Below are 15,905 nucleotides of genomic sequence, written 5' to 3'. Positions count from 1 at the left end.
TATTTCTTCTTATTTGAAGAGTGTTGTCGAGCATTATTTGATTTTTAGTCTGCAAAACTCTAAATATTTATATCGTTTTCAAATTAATTAATCAATTTCATATCATAAAATTAATTAGAGGTGTTTAATCAAGTTCATAGTATTTTCATGGGTTAAGTTCACATAATTCATATATTTATTTTAGGGTAAATTATAAATACTGATCACATAATTAAGAGTAATTTACATGATTGATCATTTTCATTTATATATTGGTCGAGTGACATTACTTAATTAAGGACAAATTGTATGAATGATCACTTTTATTTAAGTTTTGTACATTTTTCTACACTGAATTCAAAGATCATAACATTTAATCACTTTAGTTTATATGAAGATTTACGATTATAATTGTAAATTAAATACAATAATCAGGACTTGGGTGCTAATTCTTTGGTGTGGTTACGGCCCCTATCGGTTGGATTAAGGCTAATTCGGATGGCGCAGTGAAATCAAACGATAGGATGGCCTCAGCTAGTGGTCTGTTGCGAAATGCTGAGGGTACTTGGATATTTGAATTTACTTGGAGCATGGGGAGATGCTCAGTTCTCGTGGCCATACTTTGGGCGATTCATGACATTTTAAGTCATGCTTGGAGACCGATAATCGTGAGGTTGCAAGTATTTGTAACAAAGATTCAGAGGTGTTAGCGGGCAGTGCCATGTAGCTGCTATCTTGGAGTGTCGGGATTGTGACTGGATGTTAAGATTCCGACATATTCATAGGGATCAAAACATTGCAGCTGATCGATTGGCTGCTTGGAGTCGCGGAGCTTCCATCGGTGGATTTGAATTCATGGATCCTCCGGTGGAAATATTGGCCATTTTACAAAAGGATATTCTTAGTTTTAGTTAATTTCTAGTTGTTGTCGTATTATCAAAAAACAAAGTACAAGGAGAATATTAATAACTCAATAAAAAATTTTGAAAAAATATACACGAACAAATCTAATTGCATCGACAAACGAACTATAAAAGAAGATCAAACTACTAAAAGATTACTGACAAACCGTAAACTAGAGTCGAGCAATACAAAAAAATTATCTACAAACGTAACTGCATATACAAACACCATATTGAGATAACGTCAAATTCAATTAAGAAAAAAGAAAGATAAATACAAAAAATAATCAAACGACCTCGAAAAAGATTGAAAACAAGATAAAAGGTGAAAAAAATACAAAAAAAATACAAAAAATGTGACATAAAAACAAACTAATTAAAAAAACAAAAGAAATAAATATATAATATAAAATAATTAAAAAATAAAAAATATCATCGATCGATATCTAACATTAAAATTGATACCGTTACGGATCAAACAAAGATAAAAATGAAGTGAGCGGCACACAGGAAAGAAAAAACTTAGGATTTTTCCTACCTTTCAAGAATGAATCAACAACAACAATAAAACCTTATTCCCATATACAATAAAATAAGGAGAGATAGGGTAGTAGGCTGCCCAACGTCAGGTTGAGAGCAGCTTCCGTGGAAGACCTCCGACAATCAGAAAATTAAATATACATTGAGCAAAGAAATTATCTGAAAATAATAATACATCAAATTCAAAATTTTACATTATCTGAAAATGGAACCCAACTTTTTCAAAATGAAAATTGAATTACATATCTCTTGAGGACCAAAACCAAAATTACACAAAAATTGAACACTACCGCATTAGATTTCTGCATAGCAGCCCGATTGGACAAACCCAGAAAACTCAATAGGCACATTGAGTTTCTTCAATGTACTATTTTGCCCTTCCTTCATTTCCACATTGTAAAACCCAAACGGTGCGCCTTGATACTCCGACCCCGTAACCAAAACCCGACCTCCTCCAAGGTTGATTCCACATGCTCCGACCCGAACGGCCGGGTCGATCTCTGCCCAGTTCAACAGTTTCCCATCTTTTCCGATCCCGACGCTTGATCTCGGGCACCGACCGGGTTCCCAAACCCCTTCAACCCGTCTCCATTGACCCGACTTTAACCCGTACACGTCTGCACTACCGTCGAATTGACCTTGGCTCTCTGTTCTATACCCACTCACCACCCAGAACTCGTCTTCCCCGATCACCACGCCTTCGCACTCGTCTCGCTCTTTACTCAGCTCCCCCAACACAGTCCACTCGTCCGTTCTCAAATCATAAACCCACGCGGTTCTCGACGCGTTCTTGTTCTCGTCGTGCCCGCCCGCAATAAAAACCCGACCTGAACATGCTCCGATCGCAAAGAAGGATCTTTTCGCCGGCATATCCTTCCCTTGTCTCCATTGCCGAGTCATGAAATCGTAGATGAAAACGTAAGGAACCGGATTGTAACTCACCGGGTCCCACCCGCCCATCACCACGAGCTTCCCCTCACAGCTTGTTAATTGACAAAACAAAGGCAACCCGTTTAGGTACTTCGGAGCCGGGGCGAGTCTATCCCAGCTCTGACTCACCGAGTCAAACACAGCAATCCCATAACTCGGTGATCCACCTGGTTTTTTAGGTCCATCAACGATTCCATCGTTGAAGACTAGAGCCAAGCACGCGACTTTCTGGGTGTACCCCAGTTTTTTGCGGTGGTAATAGTAATCTAGGCTTTGCAGCAATTCCCGCCATCGATGGCAAACTCGGGACGCGAGTCCATGAGCTGTGTAAGGTAGGCGAGATAAGCAGTGGAGACCGAGTTCTTCAGGTAAACCCGGAAGCAACTCAGTTGAAAACTCGGAATTCTCCATTTTTTTGAAAGCTTAAAGAAGGTTTCTTGTTATACTGAAAAACCACTCAACTATCGGGCAGCTTATTTATATTATTATATAAGACAGTTGGATAACGGAAACTTAACGCAGTTTGGTTGAGTGACACGTGTCCGTATCACTCTACTTAAGCAACTTAAAGGATATATATTAATCGGTAGTTACGGGATAAGTGCAAACAAAGGGATCAGATGTAGCAGTTGTTCGATTATAATAGAATTATAGAGTTTAAGATTTGTAATTATAATTTAATATTTAAGAATTATTGATTTTAATTTAGGGTTTAGATTCGTTTAAATATATTAAAATATTAATGTTTAAATAAATATATTAATGTTTAAATAAAAAAGTAAACTATTCATCAGTTAAATATTTTTCATACAATTAGATCTAATTTTCTAATTGAATGTATGAAATATTAATTTAGAATATTAACTGATTTATAAAATATGGCAAAAAAATCTATATTAATAATATGATAAATTTTATTAGTATCTGTTATTTGTATTAACTTCATATTATAATTGTATTTTTAATTAAAATAAAAAAATGAATATATTTTAGCAAAATATATTTTTCTTAATCATAAAATTGGTTTGGGTTGTACTCTTTTTTCTTTTTCTCCCACATTGATAAACTTTCCTTGTATGTGACAAAATTTGAGAATTGACAAGGAAGCGATTATACGGCGACCACACGTAAAGTCTTCTAGAAGCCATCCAAGCATGCCCAATTTGTCAGACTAGAAGACAACCACCATTCATGAGCTGTCTTCATTCAACTGATTGAATCAATTATTCATCACAAATATAATTTGTATTTATTTAACTTAAATTTAATCAAAATATAAATTATAAAATTTGTTTAAATTATTTATATTAATAAATAGTTGATTTATATTTAATTATATATTTTTAAATATTTATGTTATTTTTAATATGTTTAATAAATTTAAATACATGTTCAATTAAAGTTATTTTTATACTCTTTTAAACATGAATAATTTAATTTATTATTTAAAATTTATATTACATTGTTAATTTTTGTTGGGTAAAATACACTAATGGTCTCTTGACTATATGATAATGCTTTGTTGAATCCCTCGACTATTAAAAGTTACAAAGTGGTTAGTTGATTATTTATATGTTCTAAATTCATCATTTTTCATTCAAAAATTGATGATCGTTTGAGTTGGACTTTAAGATGATGACTAGGATATGATAAAATGTGATCTCAGAACCGTTTGAATTGTATAGTCGTTTAATATTATGATATTATATTTTATCATATCCTAGTCAGCAGGTTAACGTCCAACTTAGACAAACGTCATTTTTTTAACGAAAAATGACGAGTTTGAAACATATGAGTAGTGGTTACCATTTTGTAACTTCTAATAGTCGGAGACTCAACAAATCAACATCCTATAGTTAGTGAGTCATTTTATAACTTTTAATAATCGATAATCTCAATAAAATTTATCGTATAATTAGAGGACCATTTGTGTACTTTATCCTTTTTATTTTGTATAAATTATATTACATAATATATTACAGATTTGAAAAAAAAAGTAGGGTTAAAGTTTAGCCTTAACCTGACTTGTATTTTTTAAAATTAATCCTTTTTGTCAATGCACGTACTTTATAAATACAGTTATTCTAATTCGGAATATTTAAAAAATAATATTATTTTTATTATTAAGATCGATTAATAGATAAATATAATAGAGAGATTTTCTTTTTCTTTTTTATCATGCAGGGTATAAGTTGAAAATTTAGATGTTTGACGTAAGCTAATCAATATTTAGATGTTTAACATTAAGCACAAGATTAAAGGATGGAATTATTAGTTAAAGACAAAAGGCAACGTTGTTTAATTATTAATCTTGTTCATGTTTACGTTGCGTTGTATACTTTTTATTCGAAACTGTTGATAAGTTTTACTTTTCAACAGTTTTACTTATCGAGTGGTTTAAATATTATATAAAAATATTATTTATATAATTATTTTATTTATTTATTGTCAAAATCAAAACAAAGCAGCCTCCAATTTGAATCTGATAAGTTTTGCTTTTTTATTAAATAAATTCTGACGTATTTGTATATTTTCACCGTTAATATTGTTGTTAATTTTACATTTTTTAAGTAAAACATTTAAAAATAAAATTAAGAGTCACTTCGTTTATGCCGTTAAAAGCAAGGGACCTTAAGACTAACCCAAAGGGCAAATGTTATAATTAATTAACCCTATGGATAAAAGATTTTAAAGAAAAGGGAAAGACAAAAATAAAATAAAGGAAACGATATATGTATTTTTTTTGTTTAGATAGTTCAAATTAATAAAGAAAATAAAGAAAATTAATTATGTGCTATTTTTTTATTCTCGTATTTTTTGTTTTTGTATTTTAATTATTGTTTGGTAAAATTATTTAATATTATATTTTGTTTCTATTTATATTTACATTTTAAAAGTAAAAGAGATAATGATGTGGTCTGATGTAATAACAGTTTTAATCTAAAATTTATACATTTAATCAATTTAATTTTGTGTGTGTGATTAATATAGGGTGCTTACAAATGGTAGTATATGTTCTGAAGACTCTAAACCATTTGACAATAAACGCTCAAACACCCTGTTGTTGCTGGTGCTCGAACCTTAGATCTCTAGGAATAACAACAATTCCATAACCGTTGAGGTCGCTTGGTTTGTGCTCGTTTGTTAAGCTAAATAAACGAGTACGAACAAAAAACATTATGTTCATTTAATAAACGAACGAACACAAATAGAGGTATGTTCGATTCGTTTATGCTCACAAACAAGCTCGTTTATGAGCTTGCTTATTGACTCGTTCGTTTATGTTCATGAACAAGTTTGTTTATCCGATTATCCTTTTCCTTTTACTTTTTTATAATTAAATATTAGTGAAGGTTGAGATTAAATTAAACACACGGTAAAAGTTAAAATTTAAATTGTGAATTTTAAGGAGTTTTAGGACTAGTAACGTATAGTTTTCAAATGAAAGGGTAAAACTAAAAATTAAACATATAAACGAATGGTAAACAAACACTAAATAAACATGTTTGTGAATACTAAATAAACACGTTCGTGAATATATAAACGAACACGTTCGCGAACACTAAATAAATAAACATGAACACCTTCAAAAAGAAATGAACGAACATGAACACAATATTAAAAGTTTAAATGAATACGAACCCAACATGAATACCTTTAAAAATAAACAAACAAACAAACAAACATAAACATAACCTTATTTATTCAAACTCAATTCATTTACACCCCTAATAACAACCATCCTTTCAACTAATGGAACCTCTTTAACCATCCCTTTACATGTTTGTGAATACTAAATACCTGCTTTGAAACCTTTTCCTCCACTATAATTCAATTATTGCAGTCTACTTCTAACAAGGTAGTCCAAACTTTTCAACCAAAGTAAAAGTAATAACATTAGTGCAACTTTACTATTAATAGTCATAGAACAAGGTTTACCATTTCCATATTTCACATGTTCATCCATTATTATTATCGAGATGGACCAAGGAAGAACGGGTGGAGGCAGTGGCTCCTCTTAAAAAATTTAATTTTTTATATATTTTAAATATTTTCTATTGATAATCTATTTTCATCATCCAGAAATTTTATAAATTTTTTTTCATAAAATATTATAAATTTATCCCATAATATAAAATTTTACGTTCTTCACCGATTATTATACCATTAAAATCGTTAGTGAAAGTATCATAAACATCATAAGTTGACATATCTCAATCATAATTGATATCATGTTCACCATTATCTCTAATGACCAAGACCTTTGTATTAGGGGAATTCCCAACATAATGATTTCTTCTTGTCTCTATTGCTTTTATAATGTTTTTAACTAAAAGAAAAAGTAGGTTTTCCTTTTGGAATATTATCAAAACCTTTAGGATGCATTTGGTTCACGGAATGTAAGATTACCAGTAGGAATAAAAGATTACAAGGGAATATGATTACTGGGAATGTTGTATTTTGTGTTTGGTTGGTTTAGCAGGAATGTAAGATTATCGTGTTTGGTTAAAGGAATAAAAGATTATTAGAATGTATATTTGACCAAATTGTCCTTATTATATATTTGAATAATATTATAAATTGTAAAATATTTATATATTTTCTTAAAAAAAATTAAATTCATAATATTTATATATTTTTTTTACAAAATTAAAAATATAAAAAAGGTTTAATAAAAGGATAAAAAAATTTTTAACCCCTGAACTTCATATAAAATTTTAATTATATATTTTTTTTTGTGAATCTAAAATAATTTAAGGATAAATTTGTAATTTAACCTTCGTAGAATTTTTATTATTCAATGACAGAAGAAGGATATTTTTGAAAAAAAATAATTTAAGGGCATTTTAGTTCAAAACGCCAGTAATGTTACAATACCTAAGGGAAGGGAGGTAATGACATTCCCGGTAATATACCCAAAAAAATCTACTATTGGTAATAAAACATTACTGGGAACGAGAGTCCCGGCCAACCAAACATGAGAATGTGGTCAGATGCATAACTTGTACCTATGTTCGAGCTGATATTTAACACTAATTTTAATACGGGATATATTTAACCCGTTACTAGGTTAGTAGAATGATATAACACTTATGATTTAAGGATTTGATTAAATAATTCTAAAATTTTAGGACTAATTTAATATTTTAATATAAATTAATGATGTATGGTAGAATTAATCCTAAAATAAGTTTGTGGAAAAAAATCATTGAAAAAGATGAAGTTGCCATTTTTGTCCTCAATCTAGAAGAGAATAATTCACAGAGCAGATCATGTACGTGAAGGTGACAAATAATAATTAAAGAAACAATTGAAAAATAACTAGAAAAATGGAATTTGATGACCACCTATCTCAGCTTCTAGAACCTTTTTCTACCAATGTTCTATATTTAAAAAAGGGTTCATAATTTTGCTAGTTCGGCCGGTTTAACCTCTAGAAGTTTGCGTAATTTGATAAACAAAGTTTGTTAATAGAGTTTTCCTAATTTATCCCTTTTAATTTAGATAAAAAATTACGATTAACGAGAGAATAATCATTAGTTGATATTTTTATACGACAGTGAATCAGACATAAGTAAAAAGAAGAGAACAAGTCAGGTTGTAAAAGGTGTTAACCTTTCCCACAACTATGTTGAGGAGTATTTATAGAGAATTTTAGTATATATTAATTGTAGAATCATTATGATTATTCGAAAATACGAAATTATTTTTGCCATTATGTGGATGTAAACAAGTAATGCATTTTGGCTTGGTTGAAAAGAGTAGAGTGGGGTCTTGGCACGACATTATCTTTGCCATTTATGCAAGAAAAAAGAGGGTCTTAGGGTCCCCCATTTGATGGACTCCGATTTGGGGGCTACCATCATTTTTTCGTCCATGAAAGGCGTTGGGAGCAATCCTTTTAGCGACTCAACATCCACACTCCACCCATTCGCTTAACTCGCTCTCAATTACTCTTCTGGTAGCATTGTGGATTGAGGTGAAAAACCCCTAAAAATCCTTTTTTTTTTCTGTAGAAGAGAGTAAATGTCGTCGTCACAGTTTAAAACGTGAATTTAAAAGTGATAATAAAGATAAAATTAAAATCAATGATGCAATTAAAATTAATTATTTAATTTCAAAACAACAATGGTTTATCTACTGAAAAAGAACTAGAGTTTATAAAGTTTTCAATCTAGAAATTGATAGGTCAAGTTTTGTATTTGACTAATATTTTTATTAATATTAAACTAATAAGTAAAAAATAAGATAAATTGTGTTAAATTTTGATTTTTTAAATTTAATTCAAAGATCGAAAGCTTTCACCCGAATATAATCTGTTTCAACATTTTGGTGTTTTTTCATGCGAATTAAACCCGACCCAAATTTTAGGATAAAAAGTCGACTAGATCCGATATAAATATTTTTTTCTTTTTTATTAACAATATAATCTATTTCAAAATTTAAAGATTATTTTAAAAGTGACGTAATTAAAAAAATAATGCAATTTATAAATGAAACATATAAATAAATTTTAGGATAAAAGTACGAAATGACTCTAGTAAAGCTGGCTATAACCTAGCCTAAATTTTAATAATTTATTTGGATGAATTTTGCAAAATTCTTTTAATGCTTATTTTGCTTGGGGATTATAATCCACAAATCTATGTTTCATTTAAAAAGGGTAAAGTATAATAATGGTCACTGAACTTTTCTAAAGCTTTCATTTAAGTCTCCCAACTTTTAAAACATGTAATACAATCCTCCAACATTTAGTCCGATTGCAATATGGTCCATGACGTTACACTGCCGTTAGTACGTTTACAATATGGTCACTGAACTTTTCAGGCGCTTGCATTTAGGTCCCCCAACTTTTAAAACTTGCAACACAATCCTCAATTTCATTCTAAACCCCAAATTCCTTTTCGATCTCGAATTTCCTTTTTCGCTTCTCTCTTATCATTTCCAGCGTAACTTTTCAGTCGGGAATGCATGGGAAATTCTAATCTAACTTTGAATTATGTGGAGGTGTTGACTTGAATAAGAGTCCATTGAAAGAAGACCCGACAAAGGGACTATCAGGACTATCAACGATTTAAGGTGTAATGTTAGATACAAGTCATCTCAAGTGAAGCATAGGTGTTCGATGAAATGTTTGTGAGAAAAAATGTGGTTATAAATGCAGAGTTGACAAATACTACTAAGATAAACTAAGTATCATTGTTGAAAGTCACCAACAAAGCTGGAATTATTTTGTATAAATGACATATAATAATTTATTCGTTTATTCATTGTGGTTAAAGATTTTCCAACAGATGATCAAATATAATGAAATCCCAAATAGTGCATTCACCTCTCAGTCTCTTTTGTAACTCAAAAGGCATCATGTCAGGGTAAAGTAGCTACTCCAAATATAATACCCTTTCATGATGCATTTCGAGTTACGTGTATGCAGAATTGTCTTCTAAAGCTATAATTCAATACAATTCAACTGTAAAATTTCCAAAACATGTAAAAAAAAATCTAATTCATTCACGATATATCAGTCCTATAATCAACATGAACTTATTAAAAAGAATACGAGCTCACAGGACGCCAACAATCACAGGTTAGATCAATACAATTCCCAGTAAACTAGTACTAGTAGTCTCTCGGATTGAGCCTGGCGATTTCACTATGTCAATACTCACAACCAATTCCCTGATTTAAAGAAAAATCAAACAAGAAGATTAAAAAAATTTAGCCTAGGACCCTATTTCACTTCTATTCTGATGGACTGAATATCTTTCATAAGGAGTACTAAAAGTTTTGATTAAGAAGAAAGAAATAAAATTAGATTGTTTTAGTTCAAAACTAACACTGAATATCCAGATCATTGACATGTAGTTCCAAAAACATAAAGATTTCAACAAAAAACACACAATGCGAGCTGAAAATGGGAAAGTGAGAAAGAGGAAAAACTTACTTCCGGATAGTCCAAAAGAGAAAATAAATACCTTCTTGCAAGTGAGGGGAGAGGCTAAGAAATAAACGTAATCGATGTTGTATTCCATCAATTATTCCTCCAGTTTTTCTTTGTAAATAAAAAGCTGAAAGACATAACACTACTTGGGTTTACAATTTTACATGCGGAAAATTGAAGAACAAAAACCAAACGAGAGTGCATGTGAGCGAAAGAGACTAAGAGGTGAATGCGTTGTTTGGAATTTCATTATATTTTATTATTTGTTAGAAAATATTTAACCAAAAAGATTAAACAAATAAATTATTATATATCATTTATACAAAATAATTCCAGCTTTGTTGGTGACTTTCAACAATGATACTTTGTTCATCTTAGTAGTATTTGTCAACTCTGCATTTCTAACCCCCTTTTTTTCTCACAAGCATTTCGTCGAACATCTATGCTTCACCTGAGATAACCTGTATCTAATATTACACATTGAAACGTTGATGGTCCCAATAGTCCCTTGGTCGGGTCTTCTCTCAATGGACCCTTATTCAAGTCAACACCTCCACATAATTCAAAGTTAGATTAGAATTTCCCATGCATCCCCGACTGAAAAGTTACGCTGTAAATGAGAAGAGAGAAGCGAAAAAGGAAATTTAAGATCAAAAAGGAATTTAGGGTTTAGAATAAAATAAAGGACTGTGTTGTAAGTTTTTAAAGTTGGAGGACCTAAATGCAAATGCCTGAAAAGTTCAGTGACCATATTGCAAACGTACTAACGACAAGTGTAACGTCGGGGACCATATTGCAAGCATGCTAAATGTTGGAGGACTATATTGTAAGTTTTAAAAGTTAGAAGACCTAAATGAAAGTTTTAGAAAATTTCAGTGACCATTACTATACTTTACCCTTTAAAAATTTGCATTATTATTTTTAATTACGTCACTTTTAAAATAATCTTTAAATTGTTATTCAACCGAACAATAATTTTAAAGGAGTTGTTTTATTAATTCTTTTATAATGGACATTTAATCGGGCAAGATATTGCCCTTGATAAAGTTTGAAGTCTACGTCAACGTATCATGTTTTAAAATTGTGTCAAAATATTGATAAAATTATCGATGTCGCTACAAACATTTGAAAATTATAAATTTAGAATTAAATGATTCTTATTTTTGAAGTAAATTTAAATCAACGACGTTAATTTTATTTTCGGAATTATTTAATTATTTTTTGACCAACATTGATATCTTGTTGACTTGACAATTTAATTGTACTGATATGACGATCTATTATGCTGACATTACAAATTACGTGTGAATAATGACTTGAAAGATTTGAATTGAATTTTTTAACCGAATTTAAGTGTGTGATTAATTTTTTTGATGAAATTCAATAGTATGATCGATTTTAATTGAAAGATTGACGGTTTGTCTAATAATTCGATCAGCGTAGAACTATTATCGTCGTTGGTGGTCACCGTGTTTTTATCGTTATATCGACACATGAAACAGGTACGACCCTAGCTGCATAAAGTAGTCTATTCTCAGACCAAATCCCACATATTTGACCAATCCTTAGTTCCCTCGAGTGTGTTTTTCCCAAAATTCTTTCAAAGAATGGTGTCAAGTCCAGAGAAACGGTTTGATTCAAGGCTGGTTTCCAAATCTTCTCCAACGGTGGCATCTACTACTTCGACAACCACAACCTCAACCATGCTAAGAGCATCCTTGCAATATGGGTTTGCCAAGTTGTGGTCATGGGATTTGTTCGAGGAAGAAGGTGGGGGCGGGGATGCAATTTGGGGTTTAGGGTTTGATCTAGGGATTGTCAATTGTGGTATGATTTGAAAGTTAAGGTTTGAGTCTAAATTTTAATTTAGGATTTTAAATTTAAAACTACACATTTAGTATTCCAATTATCATTTTTGTTCCGTTTTGGTCACCCAATTATTTTTTAAATAATACATAACGTTTAGTTTTGGTTTCATTTTGGCCACTCATCGTTAAAAATTTAATGATGATGTTAACTTGTCACCATAAGATAATGACATGTCATCATTTAAAAATAAAATAAAAAAATACCACATTAACAATTCTGTTAATTTTTTAACGGTAGGTTATCAAAATGAAATTAAAATGCAACATTAGATATGATTTTGAAAAAAAAAATAATTGAATGATTAAAATGAAACAAAAATGATAGCTAGGGTACTAAACCTGTAGTTTATCATATTCTTTTTTTTATATAATTCTACATGGCATTAATAATCACAAATATGCCACATTATAAGAAAAAATACTAATAAAATAACTTACGTCATCATAGTGTGATCAAAATAGGAGTAATCTAAAAATTAAATGATTAAATTGAAAATGTTTAAGATTTAGTGAAAACCTAGAGTGAGAAGATCGAGTGGTGAATGGTTTAGTTTACCCAACTATTTTATAACGAAAAATGTCGCGCTTTGATCTTACTTCCTTTCCGAACTGTTCCTCCTCCTATTCCCCCGATCGGAACCCTAATACCCCCAAAACTTTCTCCTTTTTGGGCGCCCCTTTCCCTATAATCCTACCGATTTCCTCCCTTTCTCCGAAAAGTCAGTCTTCCATCGACCGCTCTCCATCTCTTGCGCCGCCGTGTGCGTCTTCCTGTCTCTCTGTTTTGGCATCCCAAAACAAGTTTCAACGGTGCGTGTCTATTCGATTTATTCGGGTGGCTGTACTGTTGTGTTGAACTAGTGAGTTTTAGGGTTCTTTTGTTTGAGTTTCCTGTACGGGGAGATCATGTGGAGAAACTGCGAATTAAACCAATAAGAAGTCATGGAAACGAAGGAAAACTTTGATTTAAATTTCTTTTCCTTATTATTTTTTTTGGGGGGGAATGGAAGGACTCAACCCAAATCTGATTCTTCTTAACTGAAAAAAATGTTGATAAGAAGATTAAAAATCCTGCTTAAACCCTTGTTCAATCCTCACCTTCGTCTCATAGTTACCGAGTCAACACAAAATCAACTCAGCAACCCATCTAACCCAGCCAACTCTATAACTCCAATCAACCAATCCACTCTCCTAAAAGTATGTACGATCCTCTACCAACAGCAAAACTCACCGAACTCGCGCCTCGACTCATCTCTCTCTTCTTACAATCCTTATTTCAACCCTGAATTCTTCCTTCAAGTTTGCAACACTTTCCCATACTCATGGCGTCCTATCTATCGTTTCTTCCTCTACACCCAAAAACTCCCTCATTTCACTCACAACTCTGTCACCTTCAACAAAATGTTGGATGTCATTGGAAAATCCAGAAACATTGACCTTTTCTGGGAAACTTGTCAAGAAATGGGGAAACTTGGTTTGGTCAATGATAAGACATTTAGGATCGTTTTAAAGACCCTTGCTTTAGCTAGGGAATTGAAGAAATGTTTGGGTTTTTTCCATTTGATGAATGGGTCTGGAGTCGGATACAATTTGGAGACTTTGAACAAGGTGGTAGAATGTCTATGCAAGGATAAGCTTGTGGAAGAGGCAAAGTTTGTGACTTTCAAGTTGAAAGAGTGGGTTCAGCCAACTGGGGTTACTTATAAGTGGTTGATATGGGGATTCTGCAATGTGGGTGATTTGATTGAGGCGTCAAAGATTTGGAATCTGATGGTGGATGAAGGGTTCGAGCTCGATGTCGAGGTCGTCGAGACGATGATGGAGACACTTTTCAAGACGAATAAATATGATGAAGCAATGAAAGTTTTCCAAATGATGAGAGTTAAGAGAATGTCCGATTTGGGGCTTTCGAGTTACAGGGTTGTGATCAAGTGGATGTGCAAGAGAGACAAGATTGAGCAAGCCAATGGGGTGTTCGACGAAATGCGCCAAAGAGGGATCCAAGCTGATAATTCGACCTTGGCTTCGATTATTTACGGGCTTTTAGCAAGGGGAAGGATTAGAGAGGCTTATAGGATTGCGAATGGGATCAAGAATCCGGATATCGATGTTTACCATGGACTAATAAAGGGGCTTTTGAGGTTGAGGAAAGCAAGTGAAGCAACACAAATCTTTAGAGAGATGATAAAGAGAGGTTGTGAGCCGATCATGCATACGTATATCATGTTACTTCAAGGTCATTTGGGGAAGAGAGGGAGGAAAGGACATGATGCATTGGTGAATTTCGACTCGATATTTGTGGGGGGTTTGATTAAGGCTGGGAAGACATTAGAGGCTACCAAGTATGTGGAGAGAACAATGAAAGGAGGAATGGAAGTGCCCCGATTCGATTACAACAGATTTTTACACTATTACTCGAATGAGGAAGGCGTAATGATGTTTGAGGAGGTGAGCAAGAAATTAAGGGAAGTGGGATTATTCGATTTAGGTGATATATTGGAGAGATATGGGCAGAAAATGGCCACTAGAGATGGGAGAAGAGACAGGGAAGTGGAGCCATGAAAATGAACCTTCAAAAACAGAAGACAAGTTCTAGTGTTGTAGTGTAAATACATTATATACAAGAGAACGGGATTTTTTTTTACATAGGATAAATTTAACCTTTTAATATTTGTTAATTTAGTGTTAATTTTTTAGTTAAAATACAAGGTAAAGTAAACAAATGGTCCGGCAATAAGATATTGTTTTATTGAGTCCTCTAATTATTAAAAGTTAAAAAATGAACTCCGACTATAGGGAGTTGCTTTGTTCTCAACTATTAAAAGTTATAAAATGATCATCTGACTATTCATTATGTTCTAACTTGTCATTTTTCGTTAAAGAATTAATGGTCGTCTGAGTTGGACGTTAACATGTTGATTGAGATATGATAATCGTTTGAGATTATGATATCAGATTTTATCATATCTAAGCTAACAAGTTAATGTCCAGTTCAGACTGCTTTTAATTTTGTAACGGAAAAAGATGAGTTTGGAACATGATGACTAGTTAAATGATCATTTTGTAACTTTTAATAATCGATTGATTCAACAAAGCAATTCTATTTAATCGGATGATCATTTTATAACTTTTAATAGTTAGGATACTAATAAAGTAATATCTTATACTCGAGAGATAATTTGCCTACTTTACTCTAAAATATATATAAGAAATTATCTCGTTATTAATTAAAATGATATATCATTCATTTGAGCATGATTCAATATTTTCTTTACCGAAAACGATATGCAGTATGTCAAAGCCGAGTACCTGAGAAAATACAAAAAGACCTTGGACGAGGCGGTTCACTCCGCAACATCCGGACATTACAGGACTTTTCTTCTTGCTCTTTTGGGACCGAAATGTTAGTGTGAAAGGATGTGAACACGGTTTGCAAGTTTTTAGGTTGTCTGTAAATAACTAAACCAATGGAAACCCATATATGTTTGAATGATGTTTTTTCAGTGGGTGGAGTTGGTCATGTATTGATTTGATGTATTTTTTGATAATTTGGTAGAATTGAGAATGATTACATTGTTGATTAGGTGATCAGGAACGTAAAAAGGTTGTTAAAAATATAACAACTCTAACTATTGGAACAAGGTAGGGGAGTAAGAGCCCCAAAATGCCATGTGTAACGGTGCATGTAAATGACGCTTACTTGCAGGAAAAACAAAAGCTTGCAAACCTTAGTTTTGGCTGAGG

At 31.9% G+C, this 15,905-nt stretch overlaps 2 protein-coding genes across 2 annotated transcripts; one reads left to right on the top strand and one right to left on the bottom strand.

The window, feature by feature from the left end:
- Positions 1-1,691: 1,691 nt before the first annotated feature.
- On the bottom strand, positions 1,692-2,801 carry LOC120204576 (F-box/kelch-repeat protein At1g15670-like). Its single transcript, XM_039204635.1, has one exon. The coding sequence runs from the start codon at positions 2,760-2,762 to the stop codon at positions 1,716-1,718; it is 1,047 nt and encodes a 348-aa protein (XP_039060566.1). The 5' UTR covers positions 2,763-2,801; the 3' UTR covers positions 1,692-1,715.
- A 9,971-nt stretch (positions 2,802-12,772) lies between these two features.
- LOC120204571 (putative pentatricopeptide repeat-containing protein At1g26500) lies at positions 12,773-14,805 on the top strand. The gene has a single exon (XM_039204630.1). It carries the CDS (start codon positions 13,209-13,211, stop codon positions 14,721-14,723), a length of 1,515 nt encoding a protein of 504 aa, XP_039060561.1. The 5' UTR covers positions 12,773-13,208; the 3' UTR covers positions 14,724-14,805.
- The last annotated feature ends 1,100 nt before the right edge of the window (positions 14,806-15,905 follow it).

The sequence above is a fragment of the Hibiscus syriacus genome, unplaced genomic scaffold (assembly GCF_006381635.1).
Source record: "Hibiscus syriacus cultivar Baekdansim isolate YM2019G1 unplaced genomic scaffold, ASM638163v2 tig00011079_pilon, whole genome shotgun sequence".
NCBI classification, from domain to species: domain Eukaryota; kingdom Viridiplantae; phylum Streptophyta; class Magnoliopsida; order Malvales; family Malvaceae; genus Hibiscus; species Hibiscus syriacus.
Note: the sequence above shows the minus strand (reverse complement) of the source record. Positions and strands in the feature narration are given on the sequence as shown.